Source organism: Sciurus carolinensis, chromosome 11 (genome assembly GCF_902686445.1).
Source record: "Sciurus carolinensis chromosome 11, mSciCar1.2, whole genome shotgun sequence".
Classification (NCBI taxonomy): domain Eukaryota; kingdom Metazoa; phylum Chordata; class Mammalia; order Rodentia; family Sciuridae; genus Sciurus; species Sciurus carolinensis.
The window spans coordinates 16,245,051-16,261,576 of NC_062223.1; the positions used below are offsets into that span (position 1 = coordinate 16,245,051).

Sequence of the window (16,526 nt, forward strand, 5' to 3'; positions counted from 1 at the left end):
TGTTGTGAAGTGCATATAACTAACCTCATGTCTCTTGGATCATCTTCATTTATATTTTAAGTACCACATTGGGTTTAATCCCCAAAGCCATACCCTTATCATTTCAAAAATTTATTGTCTAATAAAAAGAAAACATGTCCAGACATTTTATACCTGAATGAAAATGGTTCAGGGAAAACATGAGATATTTTGGGTTCTGCTTGTCAAAAATTCTGCTAACAGCATTTAAACTTTTTTTTATTAACATGTTTTAATTGTACACACTAATGGGATTCTGTGTGATATTTCAATTCATGCATGCAGCATGCAGTGATCAAATGCAGCCTCCTTTTATCCACTCCCTCCCCACCTCTTTTCTTCTAGTATTCACTAATTTTACGATTTTATATCAGGTCAACTTTTTTTTTTTGATTTTCATATATAAGAGAGAACATGCAGCATTCGTCTTTCTGTATCTGACTTATTTTATGTAAGATAATGTCCTCCAATTCCACTTATTTTGCTGTAAATGACAGGATTATATTCTTTACAACTGAATAATATTCCATTGTGTATGTATAACACATTTTATAATCCAATTGTCCATTGATGGGGACCTAGATTGATTTCATACCTTGATTATTGTGTATACTGCACCAATAAACATGGACGTGCTGATTTCTCTTCAATGTACTGATTTCATTCCTTTGGATGTATACCTCATAGTGGTTGTGCTACATAATATGGTAGTTCTGTTTTTAACTTTTTGAGGATCTTGATACTGTTTCCAATAATTGACGTACTAATTTACCTTTCATCAGTGTTGTTCAGGAGTCACTTTTCTGTGCCCCCCAACATTTGTTATCTTTTGTCTTCTTGATGGAAGGCATTATAAAAGGTATGAGGTAGTTTTAACTTGCATTTCCCTGATGACTCTTTAGTAATTTGATTCTTTCTCAATCAGGGTAATGCTGACCTCATAGAATGATTCAGGAAGTGTTTCCTAAGTGCCTTATATTCTTTGTTTTGGAAGAATTTAAGAAAAATTGGTGTTGATTCTTAAGTGTTTTTAGAATTCACCAGTTAAAACTTCTGATCCTGTGCTTTCACTTAGTGAGAGATTACCTATTATTGATTCAATTTTTTCTCTTATTAAATGACCATTCAGATTTAATACTCTCATTTATTCATTATTTGAAGTTTGTGTATTTCTAAGAATTTCTGTTTTTCATTTGGGTTTGCTGCTGTACAGTTAGTTCATATTTTAATAAAATCTTTTGAAAATTTTCTGTAGGGTTGGTAGTGATATCCTTATTTTTCTTTCTTTTTTTTTTGTAATTTGTGTGTTTTCTTTTTTCTGTCATGATCAGCCTGTGGAATCATTTTTGTTGATCTTTTCAAAGAATCAGCTTTTGGTTTTACTGATTCCCTTAAAAAATGTTTTTTTAGTTGTCAGTGGACCTTTAATTAATTATATGCAGTGCTGAGTATTGACCACCATACCTCACATATGCTAGGCAAGCTTTCTACAATGAGCTACGACCTCAGTCACTGATTTCTTTATCATCATCCTACTGTTCATTTCACTTACCTTCACTCTAAACTTTATGATTTCCTTTCTTCCAGCTGTGGATTTACTTTGCATTTCTTGTTTTGTAGTTTCTTTTTTTTAGTGGGGGTGGTAACTGGGGATTGAACTCAGGGGCACTTAACCACTGAGCCACATCCCCAGCCCTATTTTATATTTTATTTAGAGACAGGGTCTCACTGAGTTGATTAGCACCTCGCTTTTCCTGAGGCTGACTTTGAACTTGGGATTCTACTCCTGCCTTCGCCTCCTGAGCTGTAATAGTTAACCTTTATGAAATACTTTCTATGTGCTAGAAACAGTGCACTATTTTTTATATATATCATTGTATAGTTTTTTTCATTGTGTGAAGGTTATATTACATTGTTATCTATGTTTTACAAATGAAAATTTTAAGTTTGAAGGGGTTAAATCACTTAGCTGAGTTTGAGGACAAGCCATCTGAGTGCAAAAGAGATTTTGCAACCCATATACTTGCCTCACTGAGCAAGATATGATAGGTTTCTTTGTGAGTATGATTTAGAGGTGATTATATGGAGGGCAGAAAGAATCTATTGCCAGTATTGGAAAAAGAAAATTCCCAGGCCTGAAATCTGGTAATAAGACAAATGAGGAATTTAAAAATAATTTTGGCTGAGGAGATTTCTTGAGACATTTCTGCAAAAGAACAAGAAATAAAAATAAAAACTAAATTAAATTTAAAATAATCTTAAAATACCAAATGCTGATGAAGATATGAAAGAATTGCAATGCAAATGGAAACTAAATGATACAGCAACTTTGGAAAACAATTTGGTAGTTTCTTTTTTAATTAAATGCATATTTAATTGAATTTAATTTCAAGTAAATGCTTTTTTGCCATATAACTAAATGCAATCATTCTCACACTTATTTACCCCAGTGAAATGAAAACCTATGCTTACTGGCAGGGAGAAGCTCTGAGGCTCCCAACACAAAGAAATGAAAAGTATTTAAGACAATGGAAATGCTAATTACCTTGATTTGTTCTTTACATATTGTGTACATGTATCAAATTATCACACTGAACCCATACATATGCACAATTATTATGTGTCAATTAAAAAACTTTAGGCATGCATAAAGCTGCAGAAGCTTCATTTACAATCTCCAAACACTGGAACTGACATAATGTACCTCAAACGAAGAATGGATAAACAATCTGTAATGTCCATAAAATGAAATACTATTCTGCAGTAAAGATTCCACTACCGACAAAGGTAATAATATTGATGGATCTCAAATGCATTCTACTAAGTGAAAAATAAACAAGATTACATAGGCCAGGTTTCTTCCAAAGGTCAAATTATGTGGACAAAAAAAAAAAAAAAAAAAAAAAAAGAATTGAGTGGTTTCCAGAAGAAGGGGTTCACCAAAAAGAATCTTGAGGTTTTGCTTAGGTAAGGGAAGTGTCGTGTCCTAAAGTATTTTGGTTGTGGTAGTGGTGACATCACTATATACATTTGATCAAACTCTTAGGATTGTTAATCTAATTATATTTCTAATATTATGTTAGCATAATGATATATTTATAATATTACAATAGTTTATTATTATTGCACTAGAAAAACATGGGTCTTGCTGTTTATAAAGTATGCATTAATTATAAGATATAAAAGTAACAACAAGCAAAAACCTACCCAGCTAGGTCCCTGCGGGCAGTTTAATTGCTTCTTTCATGGGAAAGTGGGATGAGGAGCTGTAGATCCCTCCTGTAGGGTGTCTCCTGAGAGCTTCTTGTTCCTTTAATTTCCCCCTGATTCCCTTGCATCAGCCTATGAGATCCCAACAAGACCCCATAAGACAACATGTGAGGGAGAAGAGCTTCTGCTGGGCCCTTTTATTGATCTCAGTGCTAATAGCTGTCAACACCTGCAGGCCTTCTCCAGACCTGAGGATTTGCTGAGTCTGCAACCATGGCTTCAAGACAAAAATTACATGGAATTAATTTAAAATGATAATCCCTTAGCAAGTTGTTTTGACGACCTTCCCCCATTTTGTTTTTCTAGATTTAATGCTATATAGGAGTGGTGATTTTATTAGGTTTATTTTCCAAATGAGAAGCAACCCACCTCTCTGGGCACAGCGAGAATGAATGACAGATTCAAGACGACTTGAATGCAGGTGTGTGGATCTATGTTGGTGTTTCCCCTGATCTTTCTTGGTCTTAATAACCTCCATCTCCTGGGAGAAACTTCTCTAACAGCCTGTGTGCATTATTCCATGGCTGAATTTCTGATCTCAAATTCTCTACGTAGGATTGACTATCCTTTCTTTTCCAGCAGCAAGGTAAGCTTCTGTATTCCTTATACATGTTGAGTGAAAAGTTTTGCAAAACCACTTTCTTGAGGTATAATTGGCACATAAATGACTGTGTAGGTATTTTTAGTGGAAAGCTTAATTCATACAAAAGCAGAGTGGCACCTGTACATGTCCAAATCTCCATTAGTAAAGAGGGGAGTGATATTTATGAAATATCATACAGCTTTCCTGAAGAAGTTGAAACAAAAGATTAGATGAATAATGCTCTGATTAAGTTTTAATTTAATTTTAGTTTCTATCTATTAGCCTTCCACCAAAGGTAAAATGGAAAAAAAAATAACAAGTGTACATTGACTGTTCTTTAAAGCCTCAAAGGGAAGTACATGGATTAGCACTATCCGAACTCCTATTTAAACTTCTCTCCATAATTCATCCTTATTATTACCAGCACATCTAAACATGCTGCTATTGGCTAGGAAACCGTCTCTCTTCAATCCTGAACATTTTTCATACTACTTGTATATTTGTGGACCATCACACCAAACTTTCAAATTTCTAATTCCTATAGTTAATAATAATACTTATCACATATATTCACACACACATTCACAACATGTGAAAAGCTCTTAATATTAGTTTTAGACCACAGTGGTTATATGTGTTGAGATTGGCAAATAATGCTTTCAGGGACTAAGCTTATAAACTGTGGTGTGGAAAGGCACTCAGGAATAGTCGTTAGCAGAGGATAGATGCCTTTTCTAATTTGACATACTGCTCCCACACAAGAACTTCATCAAATATTTTCACAAATGGAGCTTCCCAGCAAATCAGATCTGTAAGCTAAGGGTGAACCTGAAGCTATGCACTTTAAATCCTAAATATCTGCACTCAACTAAGGGATGGCAATGTAAGAGGACAATGGGTTAAAAAGGCTATTTCAAATCAAGCTGAAATATGGATTTCCAGGAAAAAAATTGATCACATGGACTCTCCAAAGCATCCAATCATGTGTGTGGAGAAATGACAGTGAGAATATTAATAACAAATTTAAGTGACCCTACTGAGTAAGAGGCCAATTGAAGGGGAGGCTACAAGACTTCCAAGTTGCCTGCTTGCTGCCGTCCACACTTATCAAACCAACATACAGACCCGATTCCACCCTAATATTATAGCTAGCTCTCATCAGGCTGTGCTAAACTTCCAAAATTTTATTCATAGTTTAAAAAAGAATTATTTTATTTAGTTCTCAAAATAATACCTTGAGGGTAGTTCTCATTGATATTTTCATTTTGCAGATGGAACAAAAGAGGCTCAGAGAAGTTGGGATGAGACCAGGGCTGGCTGTGTGGTAGTGGAGGGGTCAGTAAGCAGCTGTTGCCTCTTGGCTTCACACCTACCCCTGCCTGCTGTGCGGGCTCCCACAGCCCCAGTTATCCCAAGATGACTACTGTGCCCATATCTCAGTTAGGTCGCTGTGAAGTCAAACACTGGGTTTGAACCTATGAAATGATGAGTAATTGCAATTTGCTTCAAATTCAATATGATTTGGATTCGATGAAGACTACTAAACTTGAGAACCACTCACCTGGACCTAAAGCTTGGTTTTCTGATTAATACTATGCAAATATGCATGTACTACTTAATTTTTGTCTCATAATTTAAATAATGATGGCTAATCAGTCTCATTGTTGAGAGGAATCAATAAACATTCATGCAAACTACCTGTAGAACAGTGCCTAGTATATGAGCAACATGGAACACAAGCTTTTACTAGAGTAGAGTAAACTGAGGAAGATATGTTCAATTGATTTGTCTTGGATAATTTATTAAATATTCTACACATCAGTTTATAAAGATACAATTTAAAAATATGGAGATGATTAATAAGGATCCTTTGGATTTAATAGATTGTATAGATAATTAGTGCAGTATTGTTAATCTTATACTTTGAGATCTATGGAATTTTGAACTATAAATTTGCGTTATAATTAAATAATGCACATGGTAGTTATACATCTCAATTTCCCTAAATCTCTTTTTTCACTTTTTATTTACTCATTTTTAAAATTCTAACTCTACTACATCACAAATGTGAGCCATCTAACATAAACATTTGTTAAAATAATCACCCATTAAATGTGCAAGGCAGATTATGTATTTTTCATTTAATTATTGAAGTTTAAGGTGATCCATTTTTAATTTAATTTTTTGATTAACATAGTAATTGTACATATTTGTGGGGAATAGTATGATACTTCAACACATGTATAAAGCATGTGCTGATCAACTCAGGGTAATAAGTGTTTACATCTTATCATTTCTCTGACGTCTTCACACTCCTTCCTTTCAGTTCTTCACAGTCATATAGCAGGTTATTATGGAATATAGTCCCAGAGCTTATTACTTTCATTTGACTATGGTTTTTGAATTAAATATCCAACCTCTCTCTGTCCCCTGTCCCTCTCTCTTTCTAGGCTGCAGTAATCACTATTCTAGATTTAGATAGATGTTTTTTAACTTCCACATATGAGTGTGATTGTGAAGTACCTGAATTTCTGTGTCTGGCTTGTTTCACTTAGCATAATGTTCTCCAATTCCATCCATTTTGCAACAAATGACATGAATTTATTATTTTTTATGGCTGAATAACACACCATCATATATATATATACATATCTCCTTTTTAACTGTTCATCATTGGTTGTCACCTAGGTCGATTTATATGTGACTGTGTGAATAGTGATGCAATACACATGGGGCACAGGTGTTTCTTTGATAAGTTGATTCCATTTGGATATATACTCAGAAGTGAGAGCGCTGGATCCCATGGAAGATCTATTTTTAATTTTTTGAGGCATCTCCGTTCTGTACTCCACAATGGCTATATGAATTTACATTCTTACCAAGAGTATTTAAGAATTCCCTTTTCTCCACATCCTCGCCAGCATTTGTTATTTTTTTTCTTGACAATAGCCATTCTTTTGGGGGTGACATGATGTATCTCCTTGTTTTAATTTGCAATTGTCTCTCTTTTTGTTTATTCCTCTACTCCTTTATTTCTCATTGCCACAGGATGTCTCAGGATTTCTAAATAATTGATGGAGAACTGCACAGAAGTGACACAGTTCATCCTTCTAGGACTAACAGATGCCCCAGAACTGCAGGTTCCCCTCTTAATCATGTTCACTCTCATTTACCTCGTCAATGTCATCGGAAACCTGGGGATGATCATGTTGATCCTGCTGGACTCTCGTCTCCACATTCCCATGTATTTTTTCCTCAGTAACCTTTCTCTGGTGGACTTTGGATATTCCTCAGCTGTCACCCCCACAGTCATGGCCGAGTTCCTTACAGAATACAAGATCATCTCCTACAACGCATGTGCAACTCAGATGTTCTTTTTTATAGCTTTTGCCACTATGGAAAGTTACCTCTTGGCCTCAATGGCCTATGACCGCTATGTAGCAGTGTGTAAGCCCTTACATTACTCTACCACCATGACACCAAGTGTCTGTGCTCGTCTGACCATAGGTTCTTACATCTGTGGTTTCCTGAATGCCGTTTTTCACATTTGGGACATATTCAGTCTCTCTTTTGGTAAATCCAACGTGGTCCATCACTTCTTCTGTGATGTTCCAGCCGTCATGGCTCTGTCTTGCTCTGCTGCACACCTTAGTGAAGTTATTCTGGTTTTTATGTCAAGCTTTAACGTCTTTTTTGCTCTTCTGATTATTTTGATCTCCTACGTGTTCATTTTTATCATGATCTTGAAGATGCACTCAGCTCAGGGTCACCAAAAAGCTTTGTCCACCTGTGCCTCCCACTTCACTGCAGTCACTATATTTTATGGGACAGTCATCTTCATGTACTTACAGCCCAGCTCCAGCCACTCCATGGACACAGACAAAATGGCATCTGTGTTCTATACTATGATCATCCCCATGCTGAACCCTGTGGTCTACAGTCTGAGGAACAAGGAGGTCAAGAGCGCATTCAGAAAGGTGGTTGAGAAGGTGAAAACTGCTATGTAAGATTGAGATTTTAACTTTGTGTGTGCACAGTAATTTTATTTCTTTGCTCCCGGACCTTCCTCTTGCAATGAGTTACATTTAAGCTCCATAATGCGTAGAAATTCCTGTGGTAATATGCTTGCCTCTTCAGATGTCTGTTGTCAAGTAAAATAGAAAATGTAAAATAGGAATGGGGAAGGCGGAGGCAAATGGTCAAACTTTAGTAATGACATTTGGAACTTGCTTATCAAACCTTAGTAATGACATTTGATTTATTTACTTGTTCCATTTATATTTTCCCTATCACATTCCAATACAAGCATACATGTTGAACAGAGGACTAACATACATACCCGTGTTTCTTGTGGGCACACACATATTGGAATGGAAAATTGTCAGAGGTAAGTGGAGTAGGGCTAATTTTTAATAAAATTTAACAAGTGATTGCATGTTACAGTATATGTTTATTTTTATTTTCTGAATAAGTTTTATTATTACAAGAGTTTTAGATTCACTGCAAAGAGAGGAGGAAGGTACAGATATTTCCCAAACATCCTCTGCCCCTGTGTAACCTCCCCTGTTATCACTGTTCCCCACCAAAGTGGTAGGTACCTTTATTACAATTGATGAGGCATAGCATCACCTCAAGAGCATAGGTGACATTGGGATTCCATGTTGATTTTGATATGCTATGGATTTGAGCAAATGTATAATGACATGTGTCCATTATTATAGTATTATTCAGAGTAGTTTCACTGCCCAAAATATCTTCTGTGCTCTCCCTGTTTATTTCATCCTCTTTCCTTATCTCTGTCAACAGCTGATGTTTTGGATTCTAGTTTTGCCTTTTCCTGAAGGTCAGAGAGTTGGATGCATACAGTAGTAGCTTTGCCCTGACTTTTTTTCCATAAGAGTAAGAACAGCCTTTACTGGTTTCAACAGTAAATAGAATAGAGAAAACCAGAGCTCTTCCTTTTGGGGTGGCATTCACAAACTTGGTCACCAACCTCCAAATGTGAGGATTAGCCTTTTCACATTGACTTCTTTTCTTTAATAATAATATACATTTGTTTCCTCCATATCTTTTCATGGCTTAATAGATCATTACTTTTAGCACTGTATAATATTGCATTGTCTGGATGGACCAAACATTATATATTCACTTATTGAAAGATATTTTGTTTACTTCCAAATTCTGACAATTTTGAATAGAACTTCTATAAACACCTATTGCTTCATTGTATTCTCTTCAACCTCATTGGATTTTTTTTTTTTTTTTTTTGATTTTTGTTGTCAACTCATTCTATGCTTATACAGTGTAGATCCTCGTCAATGCTCCACCCTGGGATGCTTTAATGTTTTTACTGAACTTTAAATAGACATCTCAAAAGTGATGTATGTAAAACTAAACTCTTGTTTTTATTCTCCTAATCCAGATTCTGACTGTACTGAGAGTAAATCTTCTGATAGGGCCTTTGAGATGAGAGGTGTATAACCTCTGCTGTGACCACTCTCATCATTTCCTAACAAACTTTTTTTTTTTTTTTGGTACTGAGTATTGAACCCAGGAGCGCTTAACCTCTGAGCCACATCCCCAGACCTTTTTTTATATTTTATTTAGAGACCGGGTCTCCCTGAGTTGCTTAGGGTCTCCCTAAGTTGCTGAGGCTGATCTTGAACTCACAATCCTCTGTCCTCAGCCTCTCGAGCTGCTGGGATTACAGGTGTGCCCCACTGCACCTGGCTCTGACCAAACTCTTTGCTCCATATGGTACAGCAACATTTATCTTAGTTCATTTCTTGAACACCGGAAGTATATTCACACTGCAGGAAGCAGTGTGTCCATCCTGACCTCTTGTTATGTTCTTCTTATGTCTCATATTAGTTGTTAATAAACTCAGAAAGCCCATCTTAACTACTCATCTAAAATTATCATCTCTCGCATTCATCAGATATATTTTTCTTTTTTAAACAATTTCATTGATGCATTATAATTGTACACGATTGTGTGCTTTTCCTTTTGATTTTGATAAGAACACATTATGAGATCTACTGTCTTAAAATTCTTAATTTTATGGTATTGTGAATTAAAGGTACTCTGCCACGTAGTACATCTCTAGAATTTATTCATGTTGAATAACTGCAACTGTACACTCATTTTAGAGCAGCTCACCACACCTATGATTCCCACTTCCATTCTATTTTCCCAACAGGTACCATTCTATTTTCTTTTCTATAAATACCTTATATAATGGAATCATGGAGAGTTTGCCCTGTGACATTCATGTTGTCACATATAACAGGATTTCCTTCTTGACTAAGGCTGAATTATATATATATATATATATATATATATATATGTGTGTGTGTGTGTGTGTGTGTGTGTGTGTGTATGTATATCTCATGAATTTTTAAAGTCATTTCCGATGATGAAATTTACACTGCTTTCTATTCCTGACTTATGGATGATGCTGTAATGAACATGAGAGTGTAAATATATAATCAAGACCTTAATTTCAAGTCTTGTGACTATATACCCAGGAGGGGGATTGCTGGCTCTTGTGCAATCCTGTTTATATATTTTTTTTCATTTAATGTTATTACTTTACTGGTTTTTTTTTCAATTTGTTTCTATTAGTGTATTACAATTGTACATGATTTTGGGGTTAATTTTGACCTGCTTATAAATGCATATAACATCATTTGCTCCATTCCGATGCCCGGTACTATCCCCTTCCCTCCCCTTCTTCCTCCCTCTGATTCTCTTCCTCTACTCTCTTGGTCTTCTTTCTGTTAACTTATCTTTAATTGGTGCATTATAGTTATACACAATAGCATAATTCATTATGGCATATTCATACACGCACACAGCATGACTCAGTTCATTTCATTTACAGTCCCTCCCCTTTCCCATTCTCCCTCTCTTTCTTGATCACTGTCCTCTACGCCACTGTTTTCCCTTTTGTTTTCATGAAATCTTCATTTTTAATTCCTTTTCAAACTCTCTCTTTCTCTAGATTCCACATGTAGAAGAAAATCTTCAACCCTCAACATTCTGCATCTTTTTTCACTTAACATTGATGTTCTCCAGTTCCCTTAATTTACCAGAAAATGAATAATTCATTCCTATTTATGGCTGAGTGAAATTTCATTGTGTCTATATATCGCATTTTCTTTATCCATTTGTCTTTTGAGGAACACCTAGACCGGTTCCATAACTTAGCTGTTGTGAATTGTGCTGCTGTAAACATTAGCATTCACATATCATTGCAGCATGCTGATTTTAGTTCTTTAGGATAAATGACAAGAAGTAGGATAGCCGAGTCAAACAATGGGTCCATTCCTAGTCTTTTCAGGAATCTCCATACTGCTTCCCAAATTGGTTGTGCAAATTAGCAGTTCTTACCAACAATAAGTGATTATAGTCCCTCCCCAACATCCTTGCCAATATTTATTATTATTTGTATTCTTGATGTTTAACATTCTGACTGGAGTGAGATGGAATCTTCATGTAGTTTTGATTTATATTTCCTTAATTACCAAGGATGTTGAACATTTTTTCATGTATTTATTGGCCGTTTGCATTTCTTTTGAGGTATGTCTATTTAGTTTATTTGCCCATTTATTGATTGGATTGTTTGGGGGGTGGTTTTTGGTGTTACATTTTTTGTTCTTTATATATTTTGGATAATTACTTTTGAAAGAGTAGCTGCCTAAGACTTTCTCCCATTCTGTAGACTCTTTCTTCATGCTCTTAACCATTTCCTTTGCTGGGCAGAAGCTTTGAAGTTGGAAGTCATCCCACTTCTTGATTCTTGGTTTTATTTCTTGAGTTTTAGGGGTCTCATGAAGGATGATGGTGCCTGAGCTAATCTGTTAGAGTGTTGACTATATTTTTTTCTACCTGTGGCAGTTTATGTTCTAATTCCTAGGCCTTTGATCCACTTTGATTTGATCGGAAGGGTGAGAGATAGGGATCTACTTTTATTCTTCTACATATGAATATACAGTTTTCCCAGGGCTATTTGCTAAAAAGATATTTTTCCTCCAATGGATATTTTTGGCATATTTGTTGAATATGAGATGACTGCATTATGTGGATTGGTCTCTTAGACTTCTATTCCATTGGTTTTCATGTCTGTTTTGATGACAATACCATTCTGTTTTTGTTACTATAGCTGTGTAATATAAGTTGAGTATAGATATTGTAATTGCACTATATCACTCTTTTTGCTCAGTATTGCTTTCGCTATTCTGGGTCTTTTATTATTCCGTATGAATTTTAGGACTGTTGTCTTATTTCTGTGAAGAATGTTATTGGTATTTTGATGCAAATTGCATCAAATCAGAATATTGATTTTGGTAGAATGGGTGTTTTGACAATATTAATTCTTCCTATCCAAAAACATGGAAAATCTTCCTATCTTCGGAGGTCTTCTTAAGTTTCTTCAGTGTTCTGTAATATTCATTGTAGAAGTGTTTTACCTCATTGATTAGATTTATTTCTAAGTATTTTAATTTTTTCGAGGCTATTGTGAATAGGAATATTTTTCTCATTTCTTTCTCAGCAGTTTCATTACTGGAATATAGAAAATCTATTGACTTTTGTATGTTAATCTTGTATCCTGCTCCTTTGCATATTAAGATTTTGCAACATGATTAAGTTAGTTTCATCCCCAGGGTTAGAAGATTGATTCAACATATACAAATCATAAATGTAACTTACCACATAAATAGAATCAGGAACAAAAATCACATGATCATCTCAATAGATTCAGAAAAAACCTTCAACAAAATTCTGTACCCACTGATGATAAACCCACTGAAGAAACTGGACAGAAGGAACTTACCTCAATATCATAAAGGCTGTATGTGACAAACCAAGAGTGAACATTTTACTGAATGAAGAACATAAAGAGTTTCACATTCAAATGAGTAAGGAGGGCAATTCCATTTCTTGCATCAGTCTTTACTCCATGCCAGCATAGTTCATCCCCTCAGACTCAGGACAAAGTGAGGTAATGAGAGTAGAGCTTGCCTGAAAGTCCCTGTCCTTCAGTACTGCACTCTAGGGAAAAGGAGTGGTCATCTTACAATGGCTGCGTGATTCCGAGAGGCTGGGAGAGGGTGCTCAGGTCTGAAACTTCTCCTTCAGGAGGAAGGAGAGAGTTTGACCTGCCTCCAGAACATAATGCTAAGTGAGACAAGCCAGTCACAGAAAGACAACTTACATAAGATATCTAAAACAGTCAAATTTACAGACACATGAAGTCCAATGGTGGTCGATAGCGCCTGGTTGGAGATGAAAATGAGGGGTTGTTTTTTCACAAGTAGAGTCTTGAGACCTGGGCAAAAGACAGGTAGCTGATTATCAAAGAAAAGGAAATGGGTTGCTAACAGCTAACCCTGGGATAGCACTTACCCTGCTCAACTGGTTGTTACACCTCTGGGGGAGGGGAAGAACACAAGCAATTACTTTTTCTGTTTTTGGGCATGTAAGCAGGAAAGAAAGGGGGGGGGCTATGAAAAAGCAAGATCCCCCCACCCCCGCAACACACAACACACAAAAGACTCTGGGTGCTGGGTTCTCTCTGAAGAAGTGTATCTCTATCTCTCTTTAATAAAACTTGCTTTCTATGTTTGCATAGGTGTTTCATCTTCAACACGGGGGAGGGGGAGGCGGGGTGAGGTGGGGGGTATGAGGAACTGATCCTGATTTTTAAGATCCTGATTTCAGTTTCAGCTGTGCAAAGTAAATATGCAACACTGTTAAATACACAACAGCTATGCAACACTATTCTCAGTGTTAAGGCTCTGTCCTTGTCCCCAGTGCTCATCCAATAATGAGGGCATGGTTTTAAGCAAAAGAACTTAGAAGTTTTATTGCTTTGCTAGCAAAGGAGAAGCACAGGGGACTCCTGTCCCAAGGCTGTGATTCTGCCCATCAGGGAGAACAGAAGAGACTTTTAAAGAAGTTCTTCAAAGACTGCATTCCAGGTGTGCCCTGATGGAGGGTCCCCAGTGCACCTTGATGGTGTGTCAAAATTCACCTGTTAATTTGGGAGACAGTCACTTCCTATATCTTCCAGTGGCATCTCCTTCCTGTGGTGGGTGTGTGCTCAAGGACAGATAACTGCCTAGAACCGGAAAAGGCCATTCTGTTATTTGCCCCCAGGTTAGGAAGGGGGAAAGGAGAAGAGGAAAAGAAAAACAAGTCCCTTTTAAAATAAGCAATATTCAAGAGTGTTATATTCAGAAGGTAAAGTGGAACACTATTACATCAAGGTCTACCATAGAACATAGCACCTATTGTTAATGATAACATCCTACATTTTAAATTTTGTTTAGAAAGTAGGTCCAAGGACCTGTTTTTACCACAATAAAAACAGTATGAAAAATAATTTGTTTAATTGCCTGATTTTTAAAATATTGAACCATTCTTGGATTTCTGAAATAAATTCTACTAAATCAGAGAATACATTTCTTTGAATATGCACTGTTTTAGTCAGCTTTTTTGCTGTTGTGACTAAATGTTCTGACTAGCACAATTATAGAGGAGGAAGGTTTATTTGAGGGCTCACGGTTTCAGAGGTCTTAGTTCATAGAAGGCCAGTTCCATTCCTCAGGGTTTGAGGTGAGACAGAACATCATGGTGGGAGGGTGTGGCAAAGGGAAGCAGCTTTCATCATTAGGAAGCAGAGAGACTCCACTCTCCAGAAACAAAATATGTACCCCAAAGCCATTTCCCAATTCCCATCTCCTCCAGCCATACCCTACTGTAATGTACAAAGCTGCTCTCCCCACGCTTTCCATTGCAGCCATTTCCCTGCCTCCCAACTACTTGACAGTCTGTGAACATCCTAGCTAGCTATTGGTTCATCAGTCAGCTTGCAAGTATCCTTCTCTGTTATTGGTCCCCTGTTAGCCTGGCAAAATTCAACTGCTTCTGGGTAGCTACCCTGCCATCTTTTCTCTTGCTTTTTCTCTCCTACTCACTTACTTTCTTTCTCCTCCTCACTTTCCACTCTCTCTAGCGTGCGCCCTTTCCCTTTCCTTTCTCTTTTCCTCTCATTTTCTCTCTTACCCTGCAGGGAGACACTCTGTTTGCTTAATAAACTCCCTTATGTGATTTCCCGTGTCCAGGGTGGTTTTCGTGGGTTTTCTTGCATTGGTGCCGTGACTTAGATGGGCTCTTCCATTGTCTCTCTTAAGCAAGTGGAAATCCATCTGACACCCCAGTGACCTCCAGACACAGCCTCACCTTCCACTCTGCCCGGATGCTCTGCTCTGCATCCATCACCGGACTTCAGATCGGTGAGTCCTCTAGGTGGGTTCCCCTAGGCCGGTTTATCTGGGACCCTCGAGGCGGCTGAGGTGTGGGGATACCCCAGCCACAACTTTTATAGTTACGGCTGGCCCCTTAGTTGGTCTTATCTGCCAGGTGGCTTCCTGATTTTATGGTGGAGATTCTCTCTCAGGGTTGAGGCTCTTCACACTCATGCTTGCACTCACATTTGAAAACCCTGATATCAGGTCCTCGACTCCTCTCGGCTTTTGCCTGGCACACAGACTGACCCTTGTGTGACGACGCCATCACTGTGCTGCCTCTCGACTCCAGCCAACTACTCTGTGGCCTCAGGATGCCGGGGCACAGACTCGGCTATATCAGTCTCCACCATGGGATCTGGGTCCTCCATTCTGGCAGATTCAACCCTTCACCTGACTCCCGGCTTATATTTGGCCACAGTACCCTTTAGATAATCAATCCAAAATGGCCACGTAATGGCACACAGCTTCCATGAGCAAGCGGGCAGATGGAAAGGGATTCCTTATCTTCAAGTCTCTTCTTTCTTGTGCTTCTCTGCTCTTCCTGCAAACTCGAATGCCTCCTTCTTCTCCCCCTCTTAATCCCTCCTCCTCCTCCAACTTCAACTCAGCTGTTTCTGCTTCCATTCCCCGGCCCAGCCCACCTAGTCCTCCTGCCACGAGGTCCCACATATGCCAGTGTGGAGGGAGTAACCAGCCCAACCATCAGTGGCATGTCCCAGTAAGGAGTACGATATAGTAGCCCCATTCCCCACAAGTAGTGGGAGATAATGTTTCACAATTTTCTGCATCCAAACCTGAATTGATTACTAACCAGGAAAAAGGGTTAAAATGCCCTAGGCATCAAATTTCTGCTAGAACCTGTTAGCTCCTTTCAGATCTCAGTCAAGGCTTACATTGAAATGTAAATGGAAGAAGCCAGAATGCTCAGTGGGAGACCAGTCTCAAACCCAAGGAAAAAAAAAGTGTCCATTTTAAATTTCTCCTGGGCTGCAACTCAGAACACTTTATCTCTCCCTTTTACCTCATCTTTCTGCCCTTCTCTTTCTCATTTTCTCATGCTATAATTAATGGCCATTATCATTTTTCTTCTAGGACTTTTGTTTTTCTTAAATGCTATATTTTTGAGCTCACAGTTTTGATCCTACATACCTAGGTTAATGATTTTTGATCAGTTCTTTTTATTCAACTCTAGAGTTATTTTTGGACATCTGTTACATTGCAATGGAGATAAGCATTACAAGGTCTTTGCTTTTGTGTTAAATATAAGCATGCATAAAAATTAAAATTTAAAAAATGGATCCAAATACTTTCAATTCATGTGATTTAAAAAGGTTCAATTT

The 16,526-nt window shown here is 37.3% G+C and overlaps 1 protein-coding gene across 1 annotated transcript; it reads left to right on the forward strand.

Annotated features, from left to right (window-relative positions):
* The first annotated feature begins 6,945 nt into the window (after positions 1 to 6,945).
* On the forward strand, positions 6,946 to 7,878 carry LOC124959780 (olfactory receptor 5B2-like). The gene has a single exon (XM_047518176.1). The coding sequence runs from the start codon at positions 6,946 to 6,948 to the stop codon at positions 7,876 to 7,878; it is 933 nt and encodes a 310-aa protein (XP_047374132.1).
* The last annotated feature ends 8,648 nt before the right edge of the window (positions 7,879 to 16,526 follow it).

Excerpts from the sequence above, each read along its gene's own strand:
- LOC124959780 (XM_047518176.1), top strand. The coding sequence starts at position 6,946 with ATGGAGAACTGCACAGAAGTGACACAGTTCATCCTTCTAGGACTAACA.